The 27249-nt window shown below is 33.2% G+C and overlaps 1 protein-coding gene across 2 annotated transcripts in view; it reads right to left on the reverse strand.

Annotated features, from left to right (window-relative positions):
* Positions 1–4655: 4655 nt before the first annotated feature.
* LOC149801398 (limbic system-associated membrane protein-like) overlaps positions 4656–27249 on the reverse strand; it is a 29233-nt gene continuing 6639 nt past the window's right edge. The window contains exons 2-9 of one of the 2 annotated variants that reach the window (XM_089955486.1): positions 26591–26703; positions 21109–21185; positions 16124–16221; positions 11505–11706; positions 10856–10999; positions 9277–9402; positions 8388–8702; positions 4656–6417 (exon numbers count right to left, since the gene is read on the reverse strand). In XM_089955486.1, the coding sequence (XP_089811612.1) occupies positions 6365–6417; positions 8388–8702; positions 9277–9402; positions 10856–10999; positions 11505–11706; positions 16124–16221; positions 21109–21139 (969 nt within the window). In that variant the 5' untranslated portion in view covers positions 21140–21185; positions 26591–26703 and the 3' untranslated portion in view covers positions 4656–6364. The remainder of the gene's footprint in view (positions 6418–8387; positions 8703–9276; positions 9403–10855; positions 11000–11504; positions 11707–16123; positions 16222–21108; positions 21186–26590; positions 26704–27249) is intronic. The other variant, XM_089955485.1, reaches the window with a different exon arrangement.

Genomic DNA, 27249 nt, shown 5'->3' on the forward strand with positions numbered 1-27249 from the left:
GTAAACATTATTAATTTGCACTCTCTAGTTTTATCACATCCCATATGACTCATATAAGGGTTATCTATAACCTAAATCCAGGCACTAAATAAAGGATGATGACTCTTATGTCACATAGAATCCTTCACATAGAATCCTTATTTTTATCCTTGTTTAAGTGACACAATCCGCGTTTAAAATTGAAACGTAGAACAAAACGAAGTGCCTATCCTTTGTCAATTTATGTTTCGGTAGTCCTTTCTTCCGATGGTAACATTTTCAGTGAACAGATATATTCCGAGGTAAGAATATTTAACAAGTACTGCAGGCATTGGAAACAAATTGTTGTTTTAATACGATAATTTTAAATTTCAGTCATGAACTTCTGCTCATTTGTTTTATCCGGTCAAATATTCGTAACTATAATTTAAAGTCGGTATAATTCCTAAATTCTGTACGTATCATCTGCCTATTAATTCATAATTATAATTTCAATATCTGAAGAATTTATTGCGGTGGTGAAGGCGTCAATGGTTTTGCTTATTTAATTATTTACAAATGTTGAGATCATTGGGAACTGGAAATGTGCCGAAGGATATATACCCTCTCACACGCGTGTGTTACGATGTTATAATGGAAATGCTTGTTTACATGAAACGCAAGAACAAATAACAAGTTAGAAAATACATTTCGCAATAGTTTTGCATTAAAATTAGTTTCACTCATGTACTACTTCAACAGGTTGTATTTCTCTTGATTTATTAGCGCCGAATATTTATGGCAGACCGATAAATATACGAGAAAGTATTTTTAAAAAACCCAGACATGCATTGTTATATATGATTTTATAGCTTTTATGCAGGAATGATGGTGTGCATTCTTCCAAAGATGTATGATCCAAACAAGAACAATCTTTATACCAATTATCGAGAAAAGATATTTTAGTCACTAGGTGTATTTGGTCCTGCTAAGGGTTAGTATGTGAATGCGAAATGTGAATTTATGATAATGAATAACAAAGTCATTGTGTCTGAAGAATATCCTTATTAATTTCATTTTTTTCTACATTCAATACACTTTATCGCCAAGCAAAGGTTTATCACGATTAAGCACTAATTAGGCCTGGAAGTAGCACCTAGGAATAGGTACGGTTGGGATTTCATGTCTTTAAGATAGGAATAGGTACGGTTGGGATTTCATGTCTTTAAGATAGGAATAGGTACGGTTGGGATTTCATGTCTTTAAGATAGGGATGTGCAGCCCAGTGTCCTAAACGAGTACCAGAGTAAACTGAATTTATCATTGCCTGTGCATATGCACCTAAAACAAAATCGGATACAATATGAGTTTCTGTCTGAAAGCAGAAACTTCTTCACCGTATTCATTTAGCTTTTAGCTTTTGTAGTAAAATTCACAGCCATAGTCAGGTAAGACAACCGTAGTTAAGTTTGGTTAAGTTTTTTTTTCTTGTGTTTCAAACGGACTAACACTAAATTATCATCAATCATTCTTTTCCTCCTGAACGATTAGTGTTTGCGAGATTTTCCTTATTTGTTTTATCTGTATATACATTTTACAGATGTTCTTTACTATGACGTTCGACCTGTTTAGAGAAAACCGAATTATTGAAAGGTTTGAAGACGTCCTTATGAAAATTGTTGTTTGCCTCCTTTCTCTTTCTCGTATTCAGCTACATATTATCATTTCATCAGTGGTTGTTGATCAAACAAGTAAACTATGCATCCGTGTTGATTTTTAAGCCTAACTAAACTACTATGTCTATAGTGAATGATATATTATTCTTTGCTTTTCACTGCAAACGGAACTTTACTGTTCACATAGTTTATTTTCCTTGTTCAACGAACTGTTTGTGAAAATGTATCAGTAACCTCTATTTTAACCATTTTGCACAGTTGCTTAAATTGTGGCTTAGTCCGAATGTACGGTACATTTGTTGTGTTCAAAATTTACAACATATAAAAATGTATTGCTATTTGGTTGCACGTCTATGCAAGCGTACTTGTTGCTAACCCGATCTGTTTGTTCTTTGTATGAGCTACCTTAATCGGATTGAATATGTCCATGTTGTAATGAAATATTCAATCCTGTCCAACATCTAATTTGTTCTATCAGTGATTATATATTCGAACAGGTTGTCGAATTCATAAAAAAGCATTTAGAACCCTATACATCTCGATTTGCTGTAATATTCACCAGACATTAGTTGAATACTTGCATGTTTTACTTTTTTATATAGATCAACGTGAGATAAAATCAATTATCTGAAACTGTACTTGAAACAGTGGAGCGATTACGTAGTCAATTTTCATTTGTACTTTTATTGGTGTTAATTCTTGTAATGTGAAGTATATATCCTGATCATTAAGATCAGCAAATTTCAACACGTGAACAAGATCAATAAAAAATATCCTTTTAAGTTTGATTTGTTGTCTTTTCTAATTCATTTCAGCCTGTTCTTTTCTGCACCACTCTCAGTCTGTTGTTCTTTCAACAGCTCTCCAAGGCTTTCAAAGTTTCGTTTAAAAAGTCAATTAAACGTTCTGTCATTTATGAAGCTTTACTGCCGTAATATACTAATATCTTTAGAACATTAACACACTGTTCTAACATTTTTAGTTACACTATGTTTCCACGAATAATTTTGTAAGAAATTTTGAATACAAATATAGAAGAGATTGATGAAAATCTCAAAAGAATAGTATAAATAAATGAGAACAGTTATATCTTTAATATTTTGTTCTTTGCCGGTATCTGTTACATCAGATATAGATTATAAACCTTTCTAAAATAAGCAACTGTTCACTGAATTGTACCAAATAGCACATCATCGCAGATTGCAAAACAGAAGTTACTCAATCTGTATGACTTATTATATGGGTCTTGACTAAATCAATTTACATCACACCCGTGCATCTGACCCAGATGGAGGGCATAAAAACAGACTGTTCGGCCCTCAGGTACAATGCCCACGACACCAGTAGTTCGAAAAGCGACTTCATCTGAGGACAGTAGTTAATCAAGGAGGAGACGTTTCTGGTCCTCAACGACTGCACAGATTACATCTCCATGCCTATGTACTCGGCCAGCTGTACCAATGTACCAAACTCGACAACCCTCAGTGCCAGTGATACATGATTGCTTAGTAGTCCAGGACAGGGTACAGTAATTCTTTATCAAGCGCCATAGAAAATACTTTTAAGAGACAATGATTCTGATGCTATACCATCCAAAGTGGAACCGGCACCAACATATCCTTGTTGCAGTTCCAAGAACAAACGAATGGCGGATGTGTTTTTGCTAAGCATTATCGTGAATATGACCATCGTAGCCCTCGAGCAGGCCATAAAGTGCCCATTCTGGCACTTTGTCTAACCCATCACCGTGCGCAATTGCCAGGGGATTACCATCAGAAGCAAGTGGCAACGTTTTAATTATCAACGACCACCTTCAGTGGTCTGTTCTTGCATAGTTGGCAATATCTTGTTCGGAGCACTTGCCTCATCTTGAGCGTAATGTTGCTGTTGGGACCGAAGTTAATAATGTGTCTACCGAGCAGAAATCCAGAAGGTTGTTCTGAAAAAGAATGTCGAACACATGCTGCAGAATAATGTCAATGGTCACATTGTAGACATGCGCAACCTTGACGACATTCTTAACATTGAAATGCTATGAGTCTATGATCACAATGTCTCGCTGTAGTTCAGTGTGGACCGTCTGTATAATGCCCACGGACACTCACTGGGCAAGGCGATGTTTGAATTGCAACTTGTACCTGTAATGCCCAAGCTTGTCGTGAGGCAGAGACAAGAGGTCCCTGCAGTGCTGGTAGGTAAATCTGCCACACGGTTTGCTTCTTCATTCATTCCGTGGCATCATCTTGTGAGATTTTATTGATTCTGTCAGCTTTCTGATAGGTGCCACCGCCTTCCATGAACTATACCTACTAACAAATGCAGTGGAGTGATCAACACTCACTCATCTAATGGGAACACAAGGTAGTTTGTCAAAAAGAGGTATGAAAAAAAATTTAAATCCCTTGTAAACAAAGATAATTTCCCTATCCCCATATACCATTCCTATTATCCACTTATAAACAAAGATAACTTCCCTATTCCCCTATAACATTCTTATTATCCACTTATAAACAAAGATAACTTCCCTATAATATTCCTATTACCCATTTATAAACAAAACTAACACCCCCTGCCACAAATATAATTCCTATAACTCAGTTAAGTTCAAGGAGAGAAACAATGGTAGAAATATGCACACTATACACGCACACATACTTATACACTATCATACATCAAGTGAAAAATGAGAAAAGAGTAAGAGTGCTAAACACATGCACAAATAAAACTTCTGTAAATTATGTTGTGCATATATTTGTACAAGTTCGAAAGTTATATTTCAAAATCATTCATTAGGTGGTATTTAACTCAAGATTAATACTGATGATGACGATGCTGATGATGATGATGATGAATGAATAAATTTAAAAGCAAATTCAAGATGATTCTGATACTGAAGCAATGGTATGACAAATTAAATCTGAAAAAGAAACTTTTTAAAATTAAATAACTTTTAATAGTGATTTATAAACAACATTTACAAGGGGTTAGCAGGAAATGGCTGATATAAAAACTAAAATCAGCTTAAAATCTCAAACATTTTATTTTCAAAATATATTTAAGTTATTTATTCTGAAATCTTATTCTATCTCACAGTATAAAAGTACTGATATGAAAAGTTAGTCCAGACATAATGCCATTATAAGGGCATTGAGTCTGTCTACATTACACAGACCTGGCTCATTATTAAAATTCTTTATAAATGTTCTAATTAGGTAATATAAAATTTAAAAAAGCATGGTTGTTACAAGGAAGGCAAGGAAATATAATCTGAACAAATAGTACTGACAATAGCAAAAAACAAACCTGTATTCAGAATACTGGTGGCAAGTTATTTCACTCTAAATTTCTGACAAAAAAAATAGATAAAAGAAAAGCAGTTTTTGGTATTTTAAAATTGCAGTGGGCAGGACTAGAATTATTCCGAATGAACTATACTGGCTTTGCATGTGGAACAATCTAATTCGTTGATAACTGACCAATGAAGGCTATTGAGCACTGAGAATCAGAGAACAAGAGTGAAGGTTAAAATTCCTCTCCTAATTAAAAAAGGCTTAGGTTGGTGGTGGGATCACTTTACTTTAAAAACAATGCTAATGCTTAAACAGGAGTTTCTGAATGGGACTTGCAACTAGGATTTAAGACCATGAAATTAAACTCCACAATTTACATTATGATACTGGGATAAACTAATCAGTATTAACAATGTTAGTAAGATTCAACACACACTAAGAGGTTCTGGGAAATCAGTGCAAAACCTACCTTGTACAAACTGTTATACAGATACGTATTGTACTTACGTTTAGAATGATCATTGGACTTGTAACTTATAAATAACTACTATGGAACTCTTTAAGGAAAATGTTCAAGTTGACAAAAGATGGAGAAAACGACCATATTCTTACAAAATCTTACCCCATCCCCACAAAACATATGAAGTTCCTATTGCACTGGTTTTAAAATTAGAGTAGGCAGGTTTTTTTAAAATTAAAATTACGTACATATTTAATGGGATTTTCTAAATTGGTACAATTTTTTATTCCTTTTATAATTATTTATTTTTTTTACCATGGGATAGAAAAGTGCTAGGATCAGCAATGTGAAACAGGGACGGTCTGATGAATGGAAACACATATATATTTTTGGCCTATCAAAAAGTTTTGCGGTTACAATTATAACATTTTGAAATGAGAAAATGCCGTATATGCAGTCAGAATTGATGTTTGGAACAAAACAGGCACTTTCATTGCACAAAACGATATCTTCCAAGTAAATGACATTTTTGTTCTGGTTGATTCTCATTAATCTCAGATCTTTATACTGATAGGTCTTCTTTAAATGGATATAAGTTTCAGTGCAAGTAAAAGAACAAGTGTAGCAAAAGAAACTTGACTGCTATGACAATTAAAAATAATATCTCCCTGTTAACAGAAATGTTATAACTGTCAACTTTAATGGCATTTATCAATGTAAACAATACATATTATTTGGAGAGAGATTACAACCAAAATGAAATTGAGTGAGTGAGTGGTTTAATGAATTTATGATCGCTCAATGCCCAAACAATTCAAAATAAAAAGTATACTAACATGTGATAAGATTAATCAAGAGTCACACAATACGCCATATCTGAAGATCTTCATGCGGCTCTTGACTAAACACAAGTACACCAATAAATATTCTTCCTCATTATGAGTATTTGCAATCAGATTTAGGGGTACAAAGTGTACTTTTCAAACGTCATAGCGGGTGATGCCATCCTCACTGTTCTGGTCTTCATCTGGATCTGAAAGAGTGGGAATGATGGGAAGGTCAGTACAAAACAAGAGTTATTGAACTCTAAAGTTTAATATCCAGAAGGCATTTTTTAGTATACTCTGTATATTTTTGTTTACAAAATTCTGAAATATGCTCCTAAAGGTTGAGGTTGCAGCTATAATTTGAGGTTTAATAAAATAGATAAGAATTAAGTAAGTTTATTTTCAATGTTGGGTTTCCCTACCTTTAAAATAATATTTATCATAGATAACACGTTAGTAAATCCAAAACTTTTGCTCTGAAACATCAGATAATAAAACAATTATGTATTTAATGATGAATACACAGGAAACTTTTTGGTCTATATATGAAAAGAGTTTACATAAATCACATGTGGCTGGACACTTACTAAGTGTGCATCCTTATCACATACTCTCAGATAATTCCTAAGTTGTTCAAACAGAGCAATAAATATACCATACGTGTCATATTTTGGCTAAGCTCATGTGAAGACCTGCTGTGATAATTTAAATTCGGCCTAATTCCTTTCAAATCAGAACACTATAGACTGAATCTGATCTAATCAGTATATTCGAAAAGTGTATTAAAAATTCTCCAAATAAAATTTAGTGTTTTTCTTTTTGTTTTTATTATTTAATATGCCAACTTTGATACCTGATTATTATGAAAGTTTCCCTAGAACCTATGTATAGAACTTGGACAAATTTCAATGCAATAAAAGTCTTTAAGAAACATAAAATGAAAGTTTTAATAGTGATGTGCAAAACAGCGTCAAGACATCAGCAATTGGTGAATCAGTTCAACCACCTACTGTTTGTCAGGCAAATTTTTTGTAAGGACAGTTGTTACTAAAGGTGAATGGGATAAAAAATATTTTTTTTTTTTTTAAAAAAATGACAAAATCAAATTCATCAATTATTTATCTAAAATTAGTTTTAAAAAATTCTCTCTAAATAACAAGTTTGTGTTATTTTTTGTGACCTTAATAATCACAATTTCTACTCTGTTATCAAAATTTCTACTTTTATCTCAAAGTCTGTATTTGTTCTTTGAGTTTTTTTTTCTTCTGTGATTTTAATATACTTCTGCAATTCATAAAAAGCAATATCAATAAATTTTTAATCTGATGTGTTTAAGAATAACTATGGACAAAAAGTATTTACAAATTGTTCTAAGCAGTGTAAAAGTTTATTACAAAGTTACACACCTTTTTTGGGCTGTCTCCCGAAGATAAATCCAAGACCTGTGTCTTGTGTAAGTGAGAGGATCTTAAGCTTAAAGACAATATTTTTTAAAGGGACTTTGCCAAGAATTTCTGACGTACAAATAATCTTTAGTCACCAATTTAAGTTTTCTTTTACTGGTGATATTTTTTTTTTGGGGTGGGTGGGTTCCAAAAGTGGTCTGTTTGGTAAAAAAAGGCTTATTTCTAGTTCAGCTGTATGCTGTGTTCCAATACAGCCCTAACATGTCAATCTAAGCTGTAAGAAAATGAAAAAAGGAAAACTAAAAATAATGATATCTGCTTTGCCTGAATAATATAACTAATTGTTGCCATAACCCAAAATGGTCAGCAAAAGACTACTAGAAATCATAGCTTATCCTGGTGCATTAATCACAAATTAATGACACTTTATTTCAAAATATTTCCTTAAATCATTTCACAAATTTATTTTGTCTTCTAGGCAAACTACTGAACTTCCACAAAAGTGTAAGAACAAATATGAAAGTATCAAAACTAATGAAGCAACCTTCTTGATATAATAGAAGAGAAAGACTTAATCATTCAAAAAAAGCAGAGGCAAACATAATGAGCAAGAACATGTGAGAAATAAAGAGATAATCAATCAAATCTACAAGGTTGATAAATAAAACTTTGATTTTGTTTTAGGAAAGATTCATTAAGTGAATGAGAATAAAAAGTACTTCCGTTTTATTTTCATAATTGCTATACATCATAAAAATTCTTCTGCTCACTTTGTAATACGACCACCCTCTCACTATGTCCCCTACTGAAGTTCTTGGTTCTACAGACATAACGGCCATAGTCCCCATCTCCCAGATAACCTTTCCGGATGGTCATGGACACAAAAAGAGTATTATAGTCTTCTGTCAGATCTGTATCAGTGACCACTTCATATTTCCAGCTGGTATGGATTGGTGAGTTGCTACTTTGATACACCCACTCCAACCCTCCATCCATAGGATATGCTGCTACTGCGCAGTGCAATGTCACTTCCTGTCCCAATGTAGCATTAACTGTGTCTTGGAAAACTTCAACTTCAGGGCTAACTTAACAAAAAAGATAAGCAAACAGGAACTGTACATATTATTTACATAGCAACAAATGCAGTTGTTTTGATTTAAAAATGGCATTTGTAAAAGTTTTAATATTTGCAATAACTTTGAAAATCAAATGACTTGTTTTCTGTCTTCATACTTGTACAGAAGATATTGTATAACCTCAGTAAAGAACTAGTGTATTCTTAATTTCAAATATGAGAGAATAAACCTATATTTATCCCTATATTAAACAAATATGACATAATACACCTATATTTATCCCTATATTAAACATTCTTTCTATGGATCATAACTCAGTCCAAAGATGCAAATTAGAAGTCTCGTCTTCAGGCAAGACCCTGATTCAACATTTTGGCCTAAACTTTTACAATTACATTTATTGCTGAACATTGCAGACGCCAGAAATCATTTTAAGATTTAGTTAAAAGAGCATCCATTTCATAATGTGTCTTCTTCAACTGTCAGATTATCTAAAGAGTAAATCAAAATGTCTAATTATATGCTTTCAAAGAAAAGACAGGAAGACTTGAGAAAGACAGAGAAATAGCAACAGGATAAGTACAGTTGACATAGATTTGGATCTCTTTGCGATCTTTTCCAATGCTATTCGACGCCAAGCATGTGTATATGTTGTCATAGTAACGTGTGATATTATGAAGGAAAAGTCTGTTTCCTTCAACTCCACTATCTGAAAAACAATGAAAGTGAAAGAGAAATCAGAATGTCTTTCTTGGATGTGACATTGTAGATGTTTCAACCGAACATTGAAAGTAGACCTTAGTCCCCTATATCAAATACCTTAACTTATTAAGTATGATGATTTATGCAGTATCTAAACATTTCTGTTTGATGCCATCAATGGTTAGCGAGGTAATTTAGTCATGAATATTCCCCCAAGGCCGTTTTAGGCAGTATTTGTGACTTAAGTCCATCTAACATCACTGGGGAACCCCACATTGCGAAGCACATTTTTCGACAGTTATTGAGTGTGAAATTTTCCTTTATTGTTTTCAGATTTCATTCATTATAGTAAATGGGAAGGAGGTGTTGTTGATGGATGTAGCAGCACAAATATGTCCTTGCTGTTCAAAACCACCATAAAAAGATAATATCATGAACTAACAATTTTCTTATCAGTTAAAAGTCAAATGAAAATGCAATGTACGAAGTCATCAAATTCTTATGTGAGAGAAAAGCAAAGTAAGACTGAGCTCAAGACATTAAAGCCTTGCTCATGTTTTCACAATAAATGTAGTATTTCCCACCAGAACTATATAAACAATACCATATACTGGAAAAGAATTTTCATATGAAGCCACTATTTGAAGAAAAAAAAATGCAGGCTCAAATTCTCTTAATAAAACCAGAGAATGGTTGCTGAAAAATGTGCTGGATGTTACTGAGTTAATGGCTGCACGAGATTTTCATTATTTTAAAGTAACAATAACTGGGAATTGATGTAAAATTAAACCATGAAATTTGAGTAAAGATTGATGATTTAGCTTAGCTGTTTAAACGAATATAGCAGGGAAAGTATGTGGTCACTGAAAACATTAGAAACGCTAATAGGAACAGCCAAAATGTTTCAATATTTTACTTTGAAATTGATCTAACTTCTGAATGAACACATTCCACCTGCCAAACTGTAAACCCAGGTATTCTTCATACTTCTGTCTTTCTTTCTCTCTGTCTCTCTCAAAATGATTAGATTCAAGAGGCTACTGACAGAAGTCTGGAGTGCAAATGTGAGATTTCAATGCTCAGCACTGTATTTAGTAAGGACAAGTTACCAGTATGCAGGTGTATTTTTCTTTAGGTCGAGCAATATTATTATCCATAAAATTGAATGCCCCTTTACTTCTTAATCGCTAACTTTTAATGATTCTAAAATGAACTAAAGTTCATTAAATGTAGGTAACAACCAGATAATACAAAGGAAACGTTTCTTTTCTTTAGACTGAAAAATGTTGACATTGTCTAAGATAGTGCCTATGTTTTTCGTACTTTGCTAACAAGAATGTCAATAAGTTATTCTCACGAATTCAGTTTTGTCTCTGTCTGTATCTATCTTCTTACATAGCTGGTGAATTGTGTTGGTGATGCAATGTTGTAATATATGACTAGTTAGCAGGGTTACCAACCTTGCCCTATTCTGTCCACTTGGTATGGCAATTTCCAGAACCAGCGTACAGTTGGAGTCGGGGAACCAGTTGCGTTGCACCAGAGAGTGCCTGTATCTCCTTCGTTAAATGTCATATCATGTGTATCGCGTATCACTGGTGGAACTGCAAAATATATTAAAAGAATCACCATAAATGCATAATTGCATCTAAGTGAGTGTAATTGTTTGTGCTTTTAGCATGTTTCACACACTGTGAAAAAAAATAGCTACACTGAGAAGGACACAGTGTATCTTAATCATTTAAAGTCAATTATTAAGTCCTTCGGACATGATTTTCTACAGAGACGTATACTCTGCACAGAGTTTACACTACACCAAAATACATAAACATGTTTGCAAAACATGCACAGGCACACAGAGTGAACTCACTTTTCATGTAGAGATCATCCTGAGGAAAGACCTAAATATCGACGTTCCCCATCTAAATGAGCTCTCCAAACACACACACACACACACACACACACACACACACACACACAAGGGAAATAAAAACTCATTTTATACAGTGATATAAATGTCTGTGATGATCTTGATCTTAGACGCTGCGTATACAGTCTCACTCTCTCTCCAACACACACACACATTGAAAGAAAAAAGGGTATAATCACTTTCAACCATGAGGTCGACCTGTTCCCGGACATCGTCACCAACTCTACACGTGTAATCACCAGCGTCCCCTAGTTGTACATTTCCTATCTTCAAGTTCCACTCTTCTTTGTAAGATTTGCTGATGGTCATCCGCTTCTTGAAGGCAGGCATAACATGCTCTGATATGCTTATGATGGTATTAGGGTTCTTAAACCATCTCACCTATTGCCACAATAGAAATTGCACAGAGGATATAAGATATATGAAATAAATTCATTGTTTTTGTCAAGTCGTTGCAAGCAAAAGATTTGAATGTAAAAGTCTTTCAAATTTCAATTGAATAAAAACACCACACAAATGTATGATTCATCTTACATTGTGACCGTCATTAATATAATGCAGTGGAATGAAGCTGAAGTACATTTTGGATGCCTCGGACATAACACCCTTTACTTTTATGATGTCATTGCATGTACCATGAAAAGTTATCATATGACATCACCGATATGACTTTATGTAAAACCTTGCAAACTTTATTTAGAAAATGTGTATTTCCTCCACAAATTTTTTAAAATATAAATATGATTCTACCTGTCCAGTCCATGTCAGCTACCTCTGTGTGTCCTTGAGGACAGGACTTAGCTCTCATTCCTCTGCATGATATGGTCAAAATAAAGTGATGAAAGTGTCGTTAAAAACCGACCATCCAGCCAACAAACCAACTATTAATAGCATCATGACAATTACACCTTTGATCAATGAACTTGATATAGTGGAGTGAAATGATACAATAAAATGGTATTATGAATGTAATTGTAAACAAGAGCTTTCTTGAGGTAAATATGAAATAGATCAATAAATAGGTAATTAAAAACAATGGGCCCAAGGTCATGTAGCACAGGATGCTGTGGCCTGTGAGGGCATTCAACAGCATATGAATGGGGTGCAATTTTTTACTCTTAGTCAATCTAGTTTTTCTTATTTTATTCTGTTATGATATAAGAATAATACAATTCGAATAAACAACATTTCAATATTTGTTTTTTTTTCTGAAAATTTTACACATGGTTCCTGTTATGAATGAAACCTGAACACCACGAAGTAATACACGTCACTTTACCACTCCGAGGCACTCACATGCTTGTGGTGATTGTCATTCAACATTGGATGAAATTGTGTTTGTTAAAGAGGATGGAAGATCAGTAGCGAACGAAACATAACAAAATATTGATATTAGGTAAAAATGATGCAACACATAAATTCAAATTTAAGATAACTTTATGTCAAGATAAGCCAGAAAATTTCCATCTAAAGTTATCATTCTGATTGTCAAAATTTTGCCGTCATGGTGGCGGTCAGTATGACAGTTCAGTATGATTCATCAGTTCTGGATAATACCTCAGAAACATGTATTTTGATTCAGTCTGGAGTTGCTTGTGGTACATTAAATTTGTTATACAAGATAAAACAATACTATTAAGAGTGAATATAAATGAAAGGTTTATGTCATTGAGAAGCTGATACATTATATCAACGTTCAATCTCTCTCTCTCTTGACCAGTGGCAAGCAACAATGTTAAATTAGTGGGAACGATGATAAAGTATACAATAAGATTCCACCCATGGGTCATAAGGCTTTGCCGAGTGTCTGACCCAAAATTCTGATCCCAAGGGTGGAAGTTTTCTATCTATCACTGATGCATAATGAAGGATTATTTTCTCACATTCCATAACTAAATATTAGGAATGAGGTCAATATCATGCCTGTCTAGTGCTGATGAAACTTTAAAACAGCAAAACACTCGTTAAAAATTTCCTCACCTTAAGATCAAGCTCAAAATGTTGGATTCACAAACAAATTCATGGCAAATTTTAAATAATGTATATAATGTTTAAATGCATATCAGCATTCCAAGAATGGTGTCAGAGACCATCAATGCAATAGATGAAATGTGTCTGAACTTGCACACTGAAGACAGTTTATGCAATGATAAAAATCTGAACACGATTAAATGAGACACACAAACAATAATTACAGACTACTGCATTTTTATGGGAAAATAGGAATTAGTTTTTTTCTGAGTACTACTGCACTACATTGGGAGTGTAGTATTAGTCTGACAAAAAAACAAGTTCATATTTTCCAATACAAATGCTGTAACTTTTTTATTATATACTCATATCTATCTAAGGCTTAATAATAAAAGAATACACTACAAGAAACAAAGTAATTGAATTTATGCTGTATAACAAAGTTAATACACAACCATAGATTCATCAATACACAAAAAGAATGTTAATCCACACATAGCAGCGCCAAGCAACTTTCGAACTTAGTCATGTGCACGTGACATTAGTTTAAAAAGTATTCTCGTTTTGGTCTAATTAAAATTGAAATTTAGTGTTTTTGAGTCATATCATCATTGAAACAACTGAAATTTAGAGTCATATTGTGAATGAATGCGCACTGAAACAACTTTTCCAGCTGTTCTGGAATGGATGGATTTTGTTCTGTCAATCCAACCCAGTTCTGCTTTTCTGCTTGTGATGGGCTGGGTTTATAAGGTCAATTCCATATGAGATACATGTGAGTTGAGCAGGTGAATCAACTGAACATATCTTTCTGTTCTGTCATGGTCTCGAATCATAATGTGAAGAAAACATGAATTCTTTTAATTGAAATTATCAAAATGACACTATGGAATATCACATACATTTTGTTTTGAGTGCAGTTTCAGTTTGGAAATGTAGCCAAAATTACAGTACAATTGTGGTGTGTATCAGGTTTTCCATGACATAGGTCATGTCATTCGGATTTACATGGGTCATGTCATTCGGATTTGCAGAACCAACCAAGAAAGTACATTTTGAGGAAATTCAAGAAGCATAAATGTAAGTATGTTTATTGCCATTCTTATTACCAGCTAAAGAAGACATAAGTTTATGCCCTGTCACTTGAATGCTCGCTGCTGGAGGGGCCTCAGCTAACATTATTGAGAAGATAAATTTCTTTTAAATACGTGCTACTTTACTGCTATTCTCACTCAACACTGAAGGTTAGTAAGTTTGTTAATTAGGACAGAAAGTTTTATAAGCAAAGAAAGACAACGAAATAATCAGAAAATTCAGTCGAAGGTGTTGGGATTGCCTCGATACTGCTGTCATGGTGGCGGGTAAATTTGAAAGTACAATGTGCCAGGATATTTTAGTCCGTCAATCTTGGATAATATATTTAGAAATTTTGGAGAAACTTGTAATTCATTAAATTCAGAGTAAAGGATAAAAAAAGCTATTCAGAGTGAAACTGTGCAAATTTTACATGAAAGGGAAGTTGTTGACTGATTCAATGTATCAAAGGTCAGTCTGATTAAATCTCTCTCTCTCTCTCTCTCTCTCTAACATAAGCAACTAGTGATCACTAGCAGTCCATCCATTTTCACATTTATAAGTTGTTGTTGTAATGGGGTTTAACGCCATTTTTCAGCACAAGATAGGCTATACATGGCGGCCAGTATTAATGGTGGAGGAAGAACCCGGGAAAACCCTGGAAAGAACCACCGACCCACGAGAAGCTACCGGCAAGCTTTCTCACATACCCACATTAGCCAAGCCCGAGCCTCGAACCCACGCAGACAGAGGTGAGATGGCAGTGATCCTTAACGGCGAGCACTTAAGACCACTCGGCCACTCGGGGCCCCACATTTATAAGTGATCATCATTCCGTTGCCATTATATTTAGCTGAAGCCATAAGTTGTTCATTGAATATGGGTACATATTTACCATACAAGGAAGCAGTTAATACTTTTAGTTAACAACGTTTAATACCTCTGTATTTTTACCGGTAGCAAAAACATTAAATTAATGTGACTATGAAGTAGATAATACCTATACATATCACATGATGTGTTATGTTTATTTAATTTACATTGTCTGTTGGGCTTTTTTATTATTTTTTTATTTCATTACATGCTGTTGTAATGTAACATTGTATGTTGGTCTTGACCTTTCCAAAAACTGAGTTTATTTCTATTTGACCCAAATTTATTTTTTATATTTTATTCTGTATTCTGTGTAAACAACTAATACATAGCTATATTATTCTCCATGTGCATGGGTTTAAAATCAGAATTATTATTAATAGAAGTAAATATGTTTACTTGGGTTTAGGTCTAGGTTCTGACATTTCCTTAGTGTATTTTACATAATCCAGGTTATGGTTTCTATTTTGTAAACATTATGATCATTCTAGAAGGTTATTTTCCATTAGGTAATTTTTTGTTTATAGAAAATGCTGTGACCAGAGGTCAAGTACAGAAAAATATAATCTTGCAAATTATCTGTAATTCTTGGATTATTTTGTGATCTGAATTCACAATACGTATGTTCTTTTTCATCATTTTTACTTGTATTCTATGGAAATAAATTATTTGTTGAATTTTACAAAGCTTGTTGCCTTTTACTCCTTTCTGTTGTTTATTTTAAGAGCAATAGACTCATAACAAACGTCATTTATATAACGTTCCAGAAATCCATTTAATATTTCTATATTTTTTATTTAAAAAAACGCTATTAATGGTATAAAAAAGGAGACCACCCAAAAATAGAAGGAAAAAATATTTAAAAAAATAACAAATTTACCGTATTATCGCCTGGATCAGGCACAATGCATGGCAAAGTGGCAGGTCCATTAACAGCAGCCTTGACCAACACAGCTTTTACACCACTCAAAAGGGACGCTGAAAAACAGACATATCTCTTTCATATATATATATATATATATATATATATATATATATATATATATATATATATATATATATATATACACACATATATATATACATATATATATACATATATATATATATATATATATATATATATATATATATATATATATATATATATATATATATATATATATATATATATATATATATATATATATATATATATGGGCCTATCTGTCTATCCCTCTGCATTATGAAGATCGTCAGTTTAATTGTTGTTGTTTTGGGTTTAATGCCATTATCAATGACAACGGTGGAGGAAGTACCCGGAAGAATCCTGGGAAGATCCACCGATCCATGAATAACTAGTCTGCAAGCTTTCTCACATACCCACACTGGCCAAACCTGAGGTTAGAACCCACATAGAGCTGAAATATCGGTGATCTTAGACTAATCAGCCCCACCCCCCATTCTAATTGTATCAAAAGCTATAAACATTGTATACACAAAACGAATCACATGACCTAGGAATGGGGTGGATGTGGGTGCATGTTATTACTGTTCTCTGTATTTCACTGGTTACCTATAATTAGCGATCACTTCAACACAGAAACAAGAATAAACAGTCCCTTGGTCACGTTGACTTGGTAATTCATTGACAGCTAAATATATCGAATAGCACCTTTAGGATGGCTTGACAATTAAATCAAGCTAAAGCTAGAGGATTAGTGACTTATCAAAGCCTCAAATACAATGGGTGTTTTTCCCACACCGTAAAGGAACTAAGATCATTACATTACATTATAGTTAGTAGCCGCTAATTTTATCTATATGGAGTGGGTCATTTCTGCAACTGTGACATCCAAAGTACTATCTCACGAAGTAGTTATGAACTTGAAGCTACTGTTTTATTGATGGTTATTAAAAAAAGGATCAATGCCTCTCCAACTTCATTTAATTTTCAACTCTGATGGAGAAACATGGACATTTTACTGTGTTCTGAAAATAAATTACTCCAAGAACCCAGAATATTTATAGAATACTTATAGAATATTTATAGAATACTTATAGAATACTTATAGAATACTTATAGAATACTTATAGAATATTTATAGAATACTTATAGAATACTTATATAATACTTATAGAATACTTATAGAATATTTATAGAATACTTATAGAATACTTATAGAATACTTATAGAATATTTATAGAATACTTATAGAATACTTATAGAATACTTATAGAATACTTATAGAATATTTATAGAATACTTATAGAATATTTATAGAATATTTATATAATACTTATAGAATATTTATAGAATACTTATAGAATATTTATAGAATACTTATAGAATACTTATAGAATACTTATAGAATACTTATAGAATACTTATAGAATATTTATAGAATACTTATATAATACTTATAGCACATATAATACAGATCAAGATGAACTACTGTGCATCAATCTGAAGGAAACTGCAAGAGCACAATTTATCAGAATTTACCATATAAGTATGCAAATGTTTTTGGGAAACCTCTTTGGCTGTGGGTCCCTCTTCTGCAAAATGTAAATGAGGGTTCAGTGACCAAAATCAGACGCATAAGGGACCAACCATTTAATTTTCTGGATGTGGTTAGTTGTCTCAAAATAATACATGTAGTAACAAATATGGCTTCCTTGGGCAAGTGGATTTTAAGTCATGACAAACGATTTTTAAATTTTTTTAGATATGTCTGGCATGTGCCTGTGTCAGAAAAAATTCTCTTAGCACTTGACTGTAAAGCAAACACCATTGTAAGCCACTGTTGCATTATTTTTTCCCGTTTGTTTTGTGTGGTAAATTACAGCACAACAGACCCTATGGAACGAGTACAGAAGCAGCCTAAGGCCTTCACTGGTAAAATACCTAAACTGGCATGCCAATATCATAAGCCAAGAACTAGAAAAACATATGACTGGAGTATTTAGTAGTGTAGAGGAATGAACAGCAGTCAAGCATATTAAAGTGTGCAATGCATTAAGGAAGAAAAAAAACTACTAGGTCAATTTAGTACTGTCACTAAGATAGAGGACGCCTAAGTTAACTTCAGTCACATTAGCACCTGAAGTATAACATTGTTATTAGCAAACATATGGCTTTGCGATAAACAAAACAAAGCCCAGGACACACACTAGCACAGATTACAGCCAGTGTAAATAATAAGCAGTTCTCAGTGGCTGTGCAAATAAAAAAAGATTATGTTTATTTACAAAGCAGCTATATTGGACCTTTTGAGATTTGTCCTTAAAGATCAAACACACAGAGATTATATATATATATATATATATATATATATATATATATATATATATATATATATATATATATATATATATATATATATATATATATATATATATATGTATGATCTACTCGGTGCAGATGCACACTTTAATCCCAGTTGGAATGATATTCACATACCTTTATCTTCTTTATCCAATTATTGCCATGGTCAACAGTTTCAGACTGCATGATGGGATTGTCACTTTCAACTGTGACTACAAATATTGTAAAGACCAAGACAAATCGAATTTACATGTTTTGTCATAATGTATTTATGACATGATAAAGCAGTCACTAAGACTGAACATGTGTCCAACCAGCATCATGTTCTCAAGAAAAGAACAGAGCATTAATATTAGACTGGTGATTAAGTTCATTTAGTGAATTCACAAGATATGTCACAGATCAGATAAAAAATAATGTACAGATTTTTCAAACTGAAAAAAGTATTTTTTGTTAGTGAGAATGAGAAGTAAGAATGATCATTGTAAAAGAAAATAATACTGAAAAATAATCAAGAATCTCTTGAAGGGACTGATGCTGTACTGAGCGAGAAGAAATTCCTGGAATTCAAGAGAAGACCTTTTCTTCCCTTTAACTATTGAGTGTTGAAACTATCTCTGATATTCTTTAGCAATAACAAGATTTTCAAATTAGCTGTTGTGGTGGACATATTGGATGTTAGATTGGCACCAGTTTCATTCAGGACAAAGTAGATATAATTTTAATTCTTTTGGTCAAAACCCCATGTCATAATGATCATCCATTATGGGAATATGTAACAACAAGATTTTCAGGAGAGCTGTCATGACAGCCATATTGGATGTATGACTGGTACCATTTTCATTTGGGACTAATAAAAAGTCATAAGATGGTGAAAATCCTATGCTGATTTAACCATCCATTTGGGAGTAAAGATAACAATATTTTCAAAATGGCCAGTATTGTGGTTAGTCATTTAGGACGAAGTAGACACCATAAGAATTCTTTAGCTGAAAACTCCGTGTCAAAATGAATTGGCTCTTAAGAGGCGTAGCTAAAATGTGATACTGGACATAAGTTCAGCAATATTTTTATTTATCGTCAATAAAACATTATGAAAAGTCTTACATTAAAAACCCCATGATAAGATGACCATTCATTATGTAGTGATAACAAGATTTTCAAGCTGTCTACTATGTCCAAATTAGATCCCAGATCAGCGCCACTTTCATTTAGGACAAAGTAGACATCATCAAGTCTCTTGGTAAAAACCCAATATCAATATGACATTCTGTCCCAGAGGGTTAGCACTAAATCGATTTTCTAGATGGTTGCTGTGGTGGCTATATTACATGTCAGATCAGCAGCGTTTCACTTAGGACCAAGCGGACATCATAAGAAGTCTTTTGATTAAAACCGCATGTCGATAAGATCATCCATTCAGGAGGAACAGCAATAATAAGATTATCAAGATGGCCGCATTGGTGGCCATTTTAAATGTCAGATCGGCACGGTGTTCATTTAAGACAAAGTTGAGATCATTCTTTTGGTGAAAACCCCTCGTCAATATAACTTCTGATAAGGAGGAGTTGCAATAAGAAGACTTTCAAGATGGTGCCATGGTTGCCATACTGGACTTTCGATCAGTATGAATTTCATTTAGGCCAACAAAGTATCATAAGAAGTCTCTCAATGAAAACCCCAAGTTTATATGACAAGCAGTGTAGGAAGAGCTGGGATAGCAAGATTTTCAATATGGCCACTGAGGTGGCCATCTTGGATTCCAGCATGATTTTCATTTAGGAGTAACTAGACATGATACGGAGTTTCTTAGTGAAAACTCCATGTTGATATGACCACTCATTCAGCAAAAGCAGTGATAGCAGTGGTTGACGTGGCGGTCATATCGGACATCAGATTGGCACCATTTTTATTTAGGTCCCAAGAAACTTGTCTTTTAGTTAAAAGTTCATGTTGATATGACCATCCATTCAGAAGGAGTAGCGATAACAGATTTTTCAAGATGGCCACTGTATCAGCCATATTGGAGGTGTAAGTAGCACCATTTTCATCTGGACCACTTAGACCATGAGATAAATATGTAAATCCTCCAAATAGTTTAGGAGGAGTAGCGATAACAAACTTGTGGTAACGGACGCACAGTCATCGGACGATGGATGACAGCCAACAGACCATCCCATTGGCTATTATGATATATGACCAGTAGAGCTAAAATGAACCCCAGAAAAATAATTCCCAAAACTTCACGTCTCTTGGTACATTTTTCTCCTGTCGCCCTGTGGGCAAATGAACAAGATTAATGTTGCCAATAACTAAGACACTGCTCTTCGTTGACAAAGAATAGGTGAACTGTCACTTTTGTCATCTGGTATCGATACTTGAACAATATGAGAAACAATCCCGATTACATAACAACATTTTGGTTTGCATAAAATTAATCTCTTGTACCTTAATAACTTGTCAGCCAGCTATCGACTAATTGTACCCGACATTAAGTAAATTAAAAAAATATAATAGTATGTTGTCTGAAGGAAAACAAAAAACATAATATTTCTTACCGATAAGAAAACAAGCGAGAATAACAGTCATCTGTAGAAACCTGGCTTAGATTCCGTCAGGCTACAATTTGTAGCACCTGTATAAACACAGAGAAAACATATAACAAAAATTCCCTACAGCATCGAAATTATTTAGCTATGATAAATAGTGCTCAAAATGCAATTCCATAACTGTTAACAATAGGAATGTGGAAGGTCACATTTTGTATTAGGCGCCGTAGCTCACAAAAGTTGGTCCAGTGAGAACATATCAGTTAAAATTTCAGTGTTACATGTTGAGAATTTCAACTTCACATGCTAAATCAAATTATGTCAGTATTCCATAATTCCATTTTCTAATAGGCAGATTGAGGGATTGTTGACTTGCACAGATATGGTTGAAAGTTTTCTTTCCAATATTGAGATTTTAGATTCTATCTGCTGAATTTAAATTTCAAATTATGAAACTTTCTCAATCGAACAAAGCCTCATAAATGCCAAGATTGTTTGTTCTAGGCAAAGTTTATTAAATAGTTTTGCCTATTTGTAATTAATGCCCTTTGATCCTAGTCAATGCCAGACTAAGGCCTTCCCGGGCCCTAAGCACTGGCAATATAATGTGAAACTGAAGAAGAAAAACAATACTCAAAGCTAAATAAGTGGGAAAAATACTAGTGTTACCATCATTCCGTATCAAAATCCTTGTACATGCAGATAGAAATTGTCATATATATATATATATATATATATATATATATATATATATATATATATATATATATATATATATATGACCATTTCAATCTGCACGTAGAAATATATATCAATAATAATAATAATAATAATAATAATAACAATAAAGACATTCAAATAGTCAGTATTTAACCTACTGACAAGATACATGTATGTAGAAATTTAAATATATACCATGTCAGTTCTAGTATGTCTAATTATTACAATTACTACAGAGATGATATCATCATGAGAAAAGATAGAATACACGTGTCTGGTTGTGATCCAAGTATTAATCTGAAAAACATTTTCACAATTCCATGAAGGTTAGCATTGCCAAAAATATAAGCCCATGAATTTCGTCAGAGTATATGGAATTAGTGAATAGGCAATCGTCTGCAAGTCAAATCCATAATGTGAAAAGAACATGATGTCTTAGAGCTGTACATTCTTAAGAGTATAATACATGTTCAGCTGTTTAGTACTGTCAGTAGTTAAGTGCCTACTGTTAGATTTATGAATAAATCGTGATTTAAACTAGTACATGTTTGCTTCTCAAATGCGCTTGCTAAACTTGAAACACTGAATAACCAACAGGATAATATGAAGGCGTTGCAATTTTCTCTTGATTTAGTACTTTACATAGAGGGGACCAAAATCATATTTGATGGTCATTTGATGTCATATGGCCAAAATACAAGGCATAAAGACCAAAGTGGCAAGATGAACCTAAATGGGTCGATTAAAACACAAAAATGTTCTAAATTTAGTACGTTTTTGTTAGTGTTTTGGCAGTTGCTTAAATCAGAATTAATTACAATGTATAGTTTCTGCTGTACTTAACCAGATGTTATATGGACGGCATACATGTTACTGTATAGTTATCAAAATGGGTCAGAAAGTATTAAGTCGACCTTGATTATAAGAAAACATACCTGTTTAGTCATGAATATTTAGATCACTCCAGTGGCTGAGCGGTTAGAGCGTCCGCCTCGGATGCAGAAGGGCACAGGTTCAAACCCTGGTTGAATCATACCAAAGACTTATAAAAAGTTACAAACAGCTGCCTTGCATGGCACTCAAGACTAAGAGGTTAGTGTTTATGGAGGGGGTTACCACCGTAATTCTATGCGTGTATTTTCTAATCTTCCATGACGCATTAATGTAAATGGCCGTATACAAGTGCTACTTTCATAATTCTTTCCATGTATATTGTATTCTTCATTGATGCAAATTGTATGTGGCAATTGCTACTTTCTTTCTGCATTGTCAATGGCTGCTTGCAAGTGCCATATTTATAATTCTAACCATGTATATTGTATTCTTCATTGATGCAAACTGTATGTTGAAGTTTGCAAGTGCTACTTTTCTTCTGCATTATTGTCAATGGCTGCTTGCAAGTGCTTAGATCTACTTTCCTTCTGTGTCATTGTATCTTGCAGTTTTCCAACTACTGAATTGATTATGTAGTTTGTCATATGGCAAATGCTTTGTCAGTTATTACAAGTTTTAATATTCTATTTATAAACTTGCTATATCACAAGTTACATTGTTGCAACTGTTAATTTTATTCTGCAATGTAAAGTTTTTGTCTTGCAAAACCGTAACTTCAAAATGTTTTCCTAGTCCATGTTTTAAGACAGACTGCACCTTCTAAAATCATGATCATAAATTTAGCATTAAGCATGCTTCAAGTTGGCATCACTTTAGTAGGCATAAATATTGCCTCATTATGACAACAGATGGCGCTGATTATCTTTATTCTCTCATCCCTATGGCAGTTTAAGAGGTTTAATTCAGTTGTGCAATAATTCAACAAGAAATGGTCATTATATAACATGAAGTAAGGTAAATATTCATGTTCTACAGAATTCTTATAAATGGCATGGATGATTATGCAATAGCCAGCAAGTATTGTCGCTAGTTGTCTGTGAAAAGTATCTCATATCTCCAGTTTCAGTTTCCAATTCCAATACAACAGCAAGAGGCAATGACTTGAAACAAGGACATCACACACAGAGCATTTCCTGTTGCATAGGTATATGCTACAAAAATATGAGCTTATTTCATTATATAAGAAAAGAAATTCTAACAGTATGAAATATATTTTCTTTATCTAAACATAAAGAACATTTCCAAACAATTATGAGATGCTTTTTTCCACAGATATCAAACTGGAAACGACATTTTTTTTATATTATTTAAAACAGTATTCATCCATATATGAAGCGATATTTATAGTACAGATGATTGATTGTAAGGTACTTCACTGACAAAACATCAGACTCCTTTGGTAGCAACTATAAAATTATAATATATTGAATATAAATAACATTGTTGCAAGGCCAAATCTGTATGAAACAGCAGTTGGAATTATGGAATTGCAATATAGCAAGTTTATAAATAGAATATAAAAAACTTTGTAATAAATGACATAGTATTTACCATATGAGAAACTACAGACTCAATTTAGTAGCTGGCAAACTACAAAAACGAATAAGGAAAGGAGATCCAAGCTTTTGCAAGCAGCCATTTACAGTTTGCATCAATGAAGAAAAGAAAATTAATGACTAGAATTAGGAATGTTGCTCTTGCAAGCCGTCATTTACAATAATTCAGATGGAAAGTAGCAATTACAAAATACAATGTACAGTTTGCTTCAATGAAGAAAATTCATGACGAGAATTAGGAATGTTGCGCGTGCAAGCCGTCATTTACAGTAATTCAGATGGAAAGTAGCACTTACAAAATACAACGTACAGTTTGCATCAATGAAGAAAATTCATGACTATAATTATGAATGTAGCACTTGCAAGCAGCCATGTGCAATAATGCAGAAGGAAAGTAGCACTTGGAAACTGCCACGTACAATATACACCAATGACGAATACAATATACGTGGAAAGAATTACGAAAGTAGCACTTACAAGCAGCCATTTACAATAATGTATCAAGGAAGATTAGAAAATGCATGCATAGAATTAAGTGTTAAGCCTGGTAGGCCTAGTGTCAAGATAATGTGACTGGGTGGGACATCATTTTACATGTCCGCGACATGATGCAGGACATCACTATAAACTGCAACACTGCAGATGTAGCGATATGACTGAAAAATTGTTAAGCTTCGTTAAAAAGTCAGAATTACAAACACATGGGGTCATAAATAAGCTCGCTGTAAACAACTTGCAGTGAGCATTGTGATCTAAAGATGCATATATCAAAAATGATTTGCAAGCATTTACACATAGAAAGATTAAGCCCTTGTCACAAAATAATAGAATGGTTACTAGAATGTAATGGTGACTATGCTAAAGCGTGCTGTCATATATCTGAAAACTTGGGTATCATTTAGAAAATCAAAACTAAAATCAATCACAACATGAGTAATATCTGCACACGCTCACTTCTTTGTTCATTTTGTTTCCCTCATTTTGTTACTGCAATACAGCAGGAATGGGCTTCATAACAATGAACAAAGTTAATCATTAACCAATGCAACTTAATTTTGAATACGTGGTAATTGTTCCAAAGAGCAGCCATAGGAAGCAGAAGGCATTTGGTAGTAACCATTCTGAATTTGTAGTGTCCAGTTTAATGACATCCTATCCAAATAAAATAGGAATTATCTTTCGGCTAAATCAGGGCACCAAATTAAAGGTGACTAATACAAATTTTAGGTACAATAGTTAAATATATCTACATTTAAGATAACCCGTCCCAATTAAATATTAAAACTGGTATGTTCAGCACAAAACAAAGTTATAAACATGTTCTGTTCCACCTCTCTGTAGTTCTACATTCAGTCTACAATATTTTCAAAGAATTGAAATAATGTGAAACTATAAAACAAATACAACATTACAAAATATGCAAGTAATTGAAATTAAAAAAAATAATAAAAATAAACAAAACTTGAAATAAGCTATAAATATTTACAATCTCTGTCTTACAAACACTAAAAGGTAGCAATGCTCAACCTTGGTCGTTTCATGTATTATTTGATTGTATCGTCCACGCACATATCTACAACAAACATGTATATTCTGTATAGTACTTGCCTTTATTGTTTGTGTTTCGTTCTAGTGTTCTTTGTGCAATGGTCAGTTATATATTTTTGTGCCCTTGAAAATGGAATCTAATATAGACCATGAAAGCAATCGGGCTGATTTCATGCAAGTTTTGGATAGCTGTTTGTCAGTTTTCCTTGCATTAATATTAGTCTTTCTTCTTATGTTTTGATACTTTTTACTTCTCTCTTATTTAAAAGAACATAGTTTATAACTTTACATTTGGATAAAATCTTAAAACAAAGATTTGATTTCGTAGTCTTGAGGGAAGGATGCATAAATATATTTGGGGGAGGGGTAAACAAGTAAACTAGTGGTCTGTGGGATGGAACCCCCAATAGAGGCTTAAGGTCAATGCCACATCTCCTGCATTTTAGCATGTCAAGGGCATATTTTTCAAACATCTGCCTGTAAAGGGAATTTATTACAGGGTATAATGGTACCAACTGTACAACCCCAGATGGTTGGAGCTTAAGGTTTAGGAAACATTGGATTCAGAAATAAACAACAAAAGCAGCTGTTATTGGTTAATAATGTGAGATTCATACTTTCTTTTAGGCTTTAAACAAAGCTGAGCCTCATGGCAATATGTGAGATTATGTTATTTTCTATCTATATCATTTTGTTTAATTTGTTATGATTATTTTTTTTTAATATGGTACACATGACTGAAAATTAGTCTGTTGTGACTGGACAACTCTTACCCTTGTCTAGTTCCAGCAGAGTTATCTCTCTTAAATACTATGGAGTACCTGGTTCTGTCCTTGTCAAATTGACAACCTAAAATTGTTCTTTATGACAGTGTGTGGCACACATGCTGAGGTAAGAAAGAAAGCATATTTATTTCACAAAACATTAGCATTGAGGTATATGGAAAAACAATTGGTACCATGATACCTATTGGGAATAACAGTCTCAAAGTGTATCCACAGAAACACATACATGGGGGTGGAATGTATGACTTATACTAGTTTGATGTAGGAAAACAAATGGATGCTGAACATTTCTGGTCAAATATCACAAAAACACGATAAAATATATGAAATCTGCAGAAAATAATACACAAGTTGGCTTTGGATGGGGCTTTTGATAACTATATCTATGACAAACATTTGATTTGTATTGCCGATGGAATTATGTCCATTTATTCAGCTCCAAGATTGGCATACATGCAACAAAATGAATTATTGGAATATAATATAGTTGATTTTATTTTACCTGCAAAAGATGAAAAATCATGTATAAAAAACAACTGTCTTGTTCTTGTAAGGCATGTCATAAACCAAGATAGAGAACACTCTAGGTTCAGTTGTAGATAGATCACTTTGTATCACATAGGATATTCTGGTATGAGTAATTTTAG

Source organism: Sinohyriopsis cumingii, chromosome 4 (genome assembly GCF_028554795.1).
Source record: "Sinohyriopsis cumingii isolate HCF-2022 chromosome 4, ASM2855479v2, whole genome shotgun sequence".
NCBI lineage: Eukaryota > Metazoa > Mollusca > Bivalvia > Unionida > Unionidae > Sinohyriopsis > Sinohyriopsis cumingii.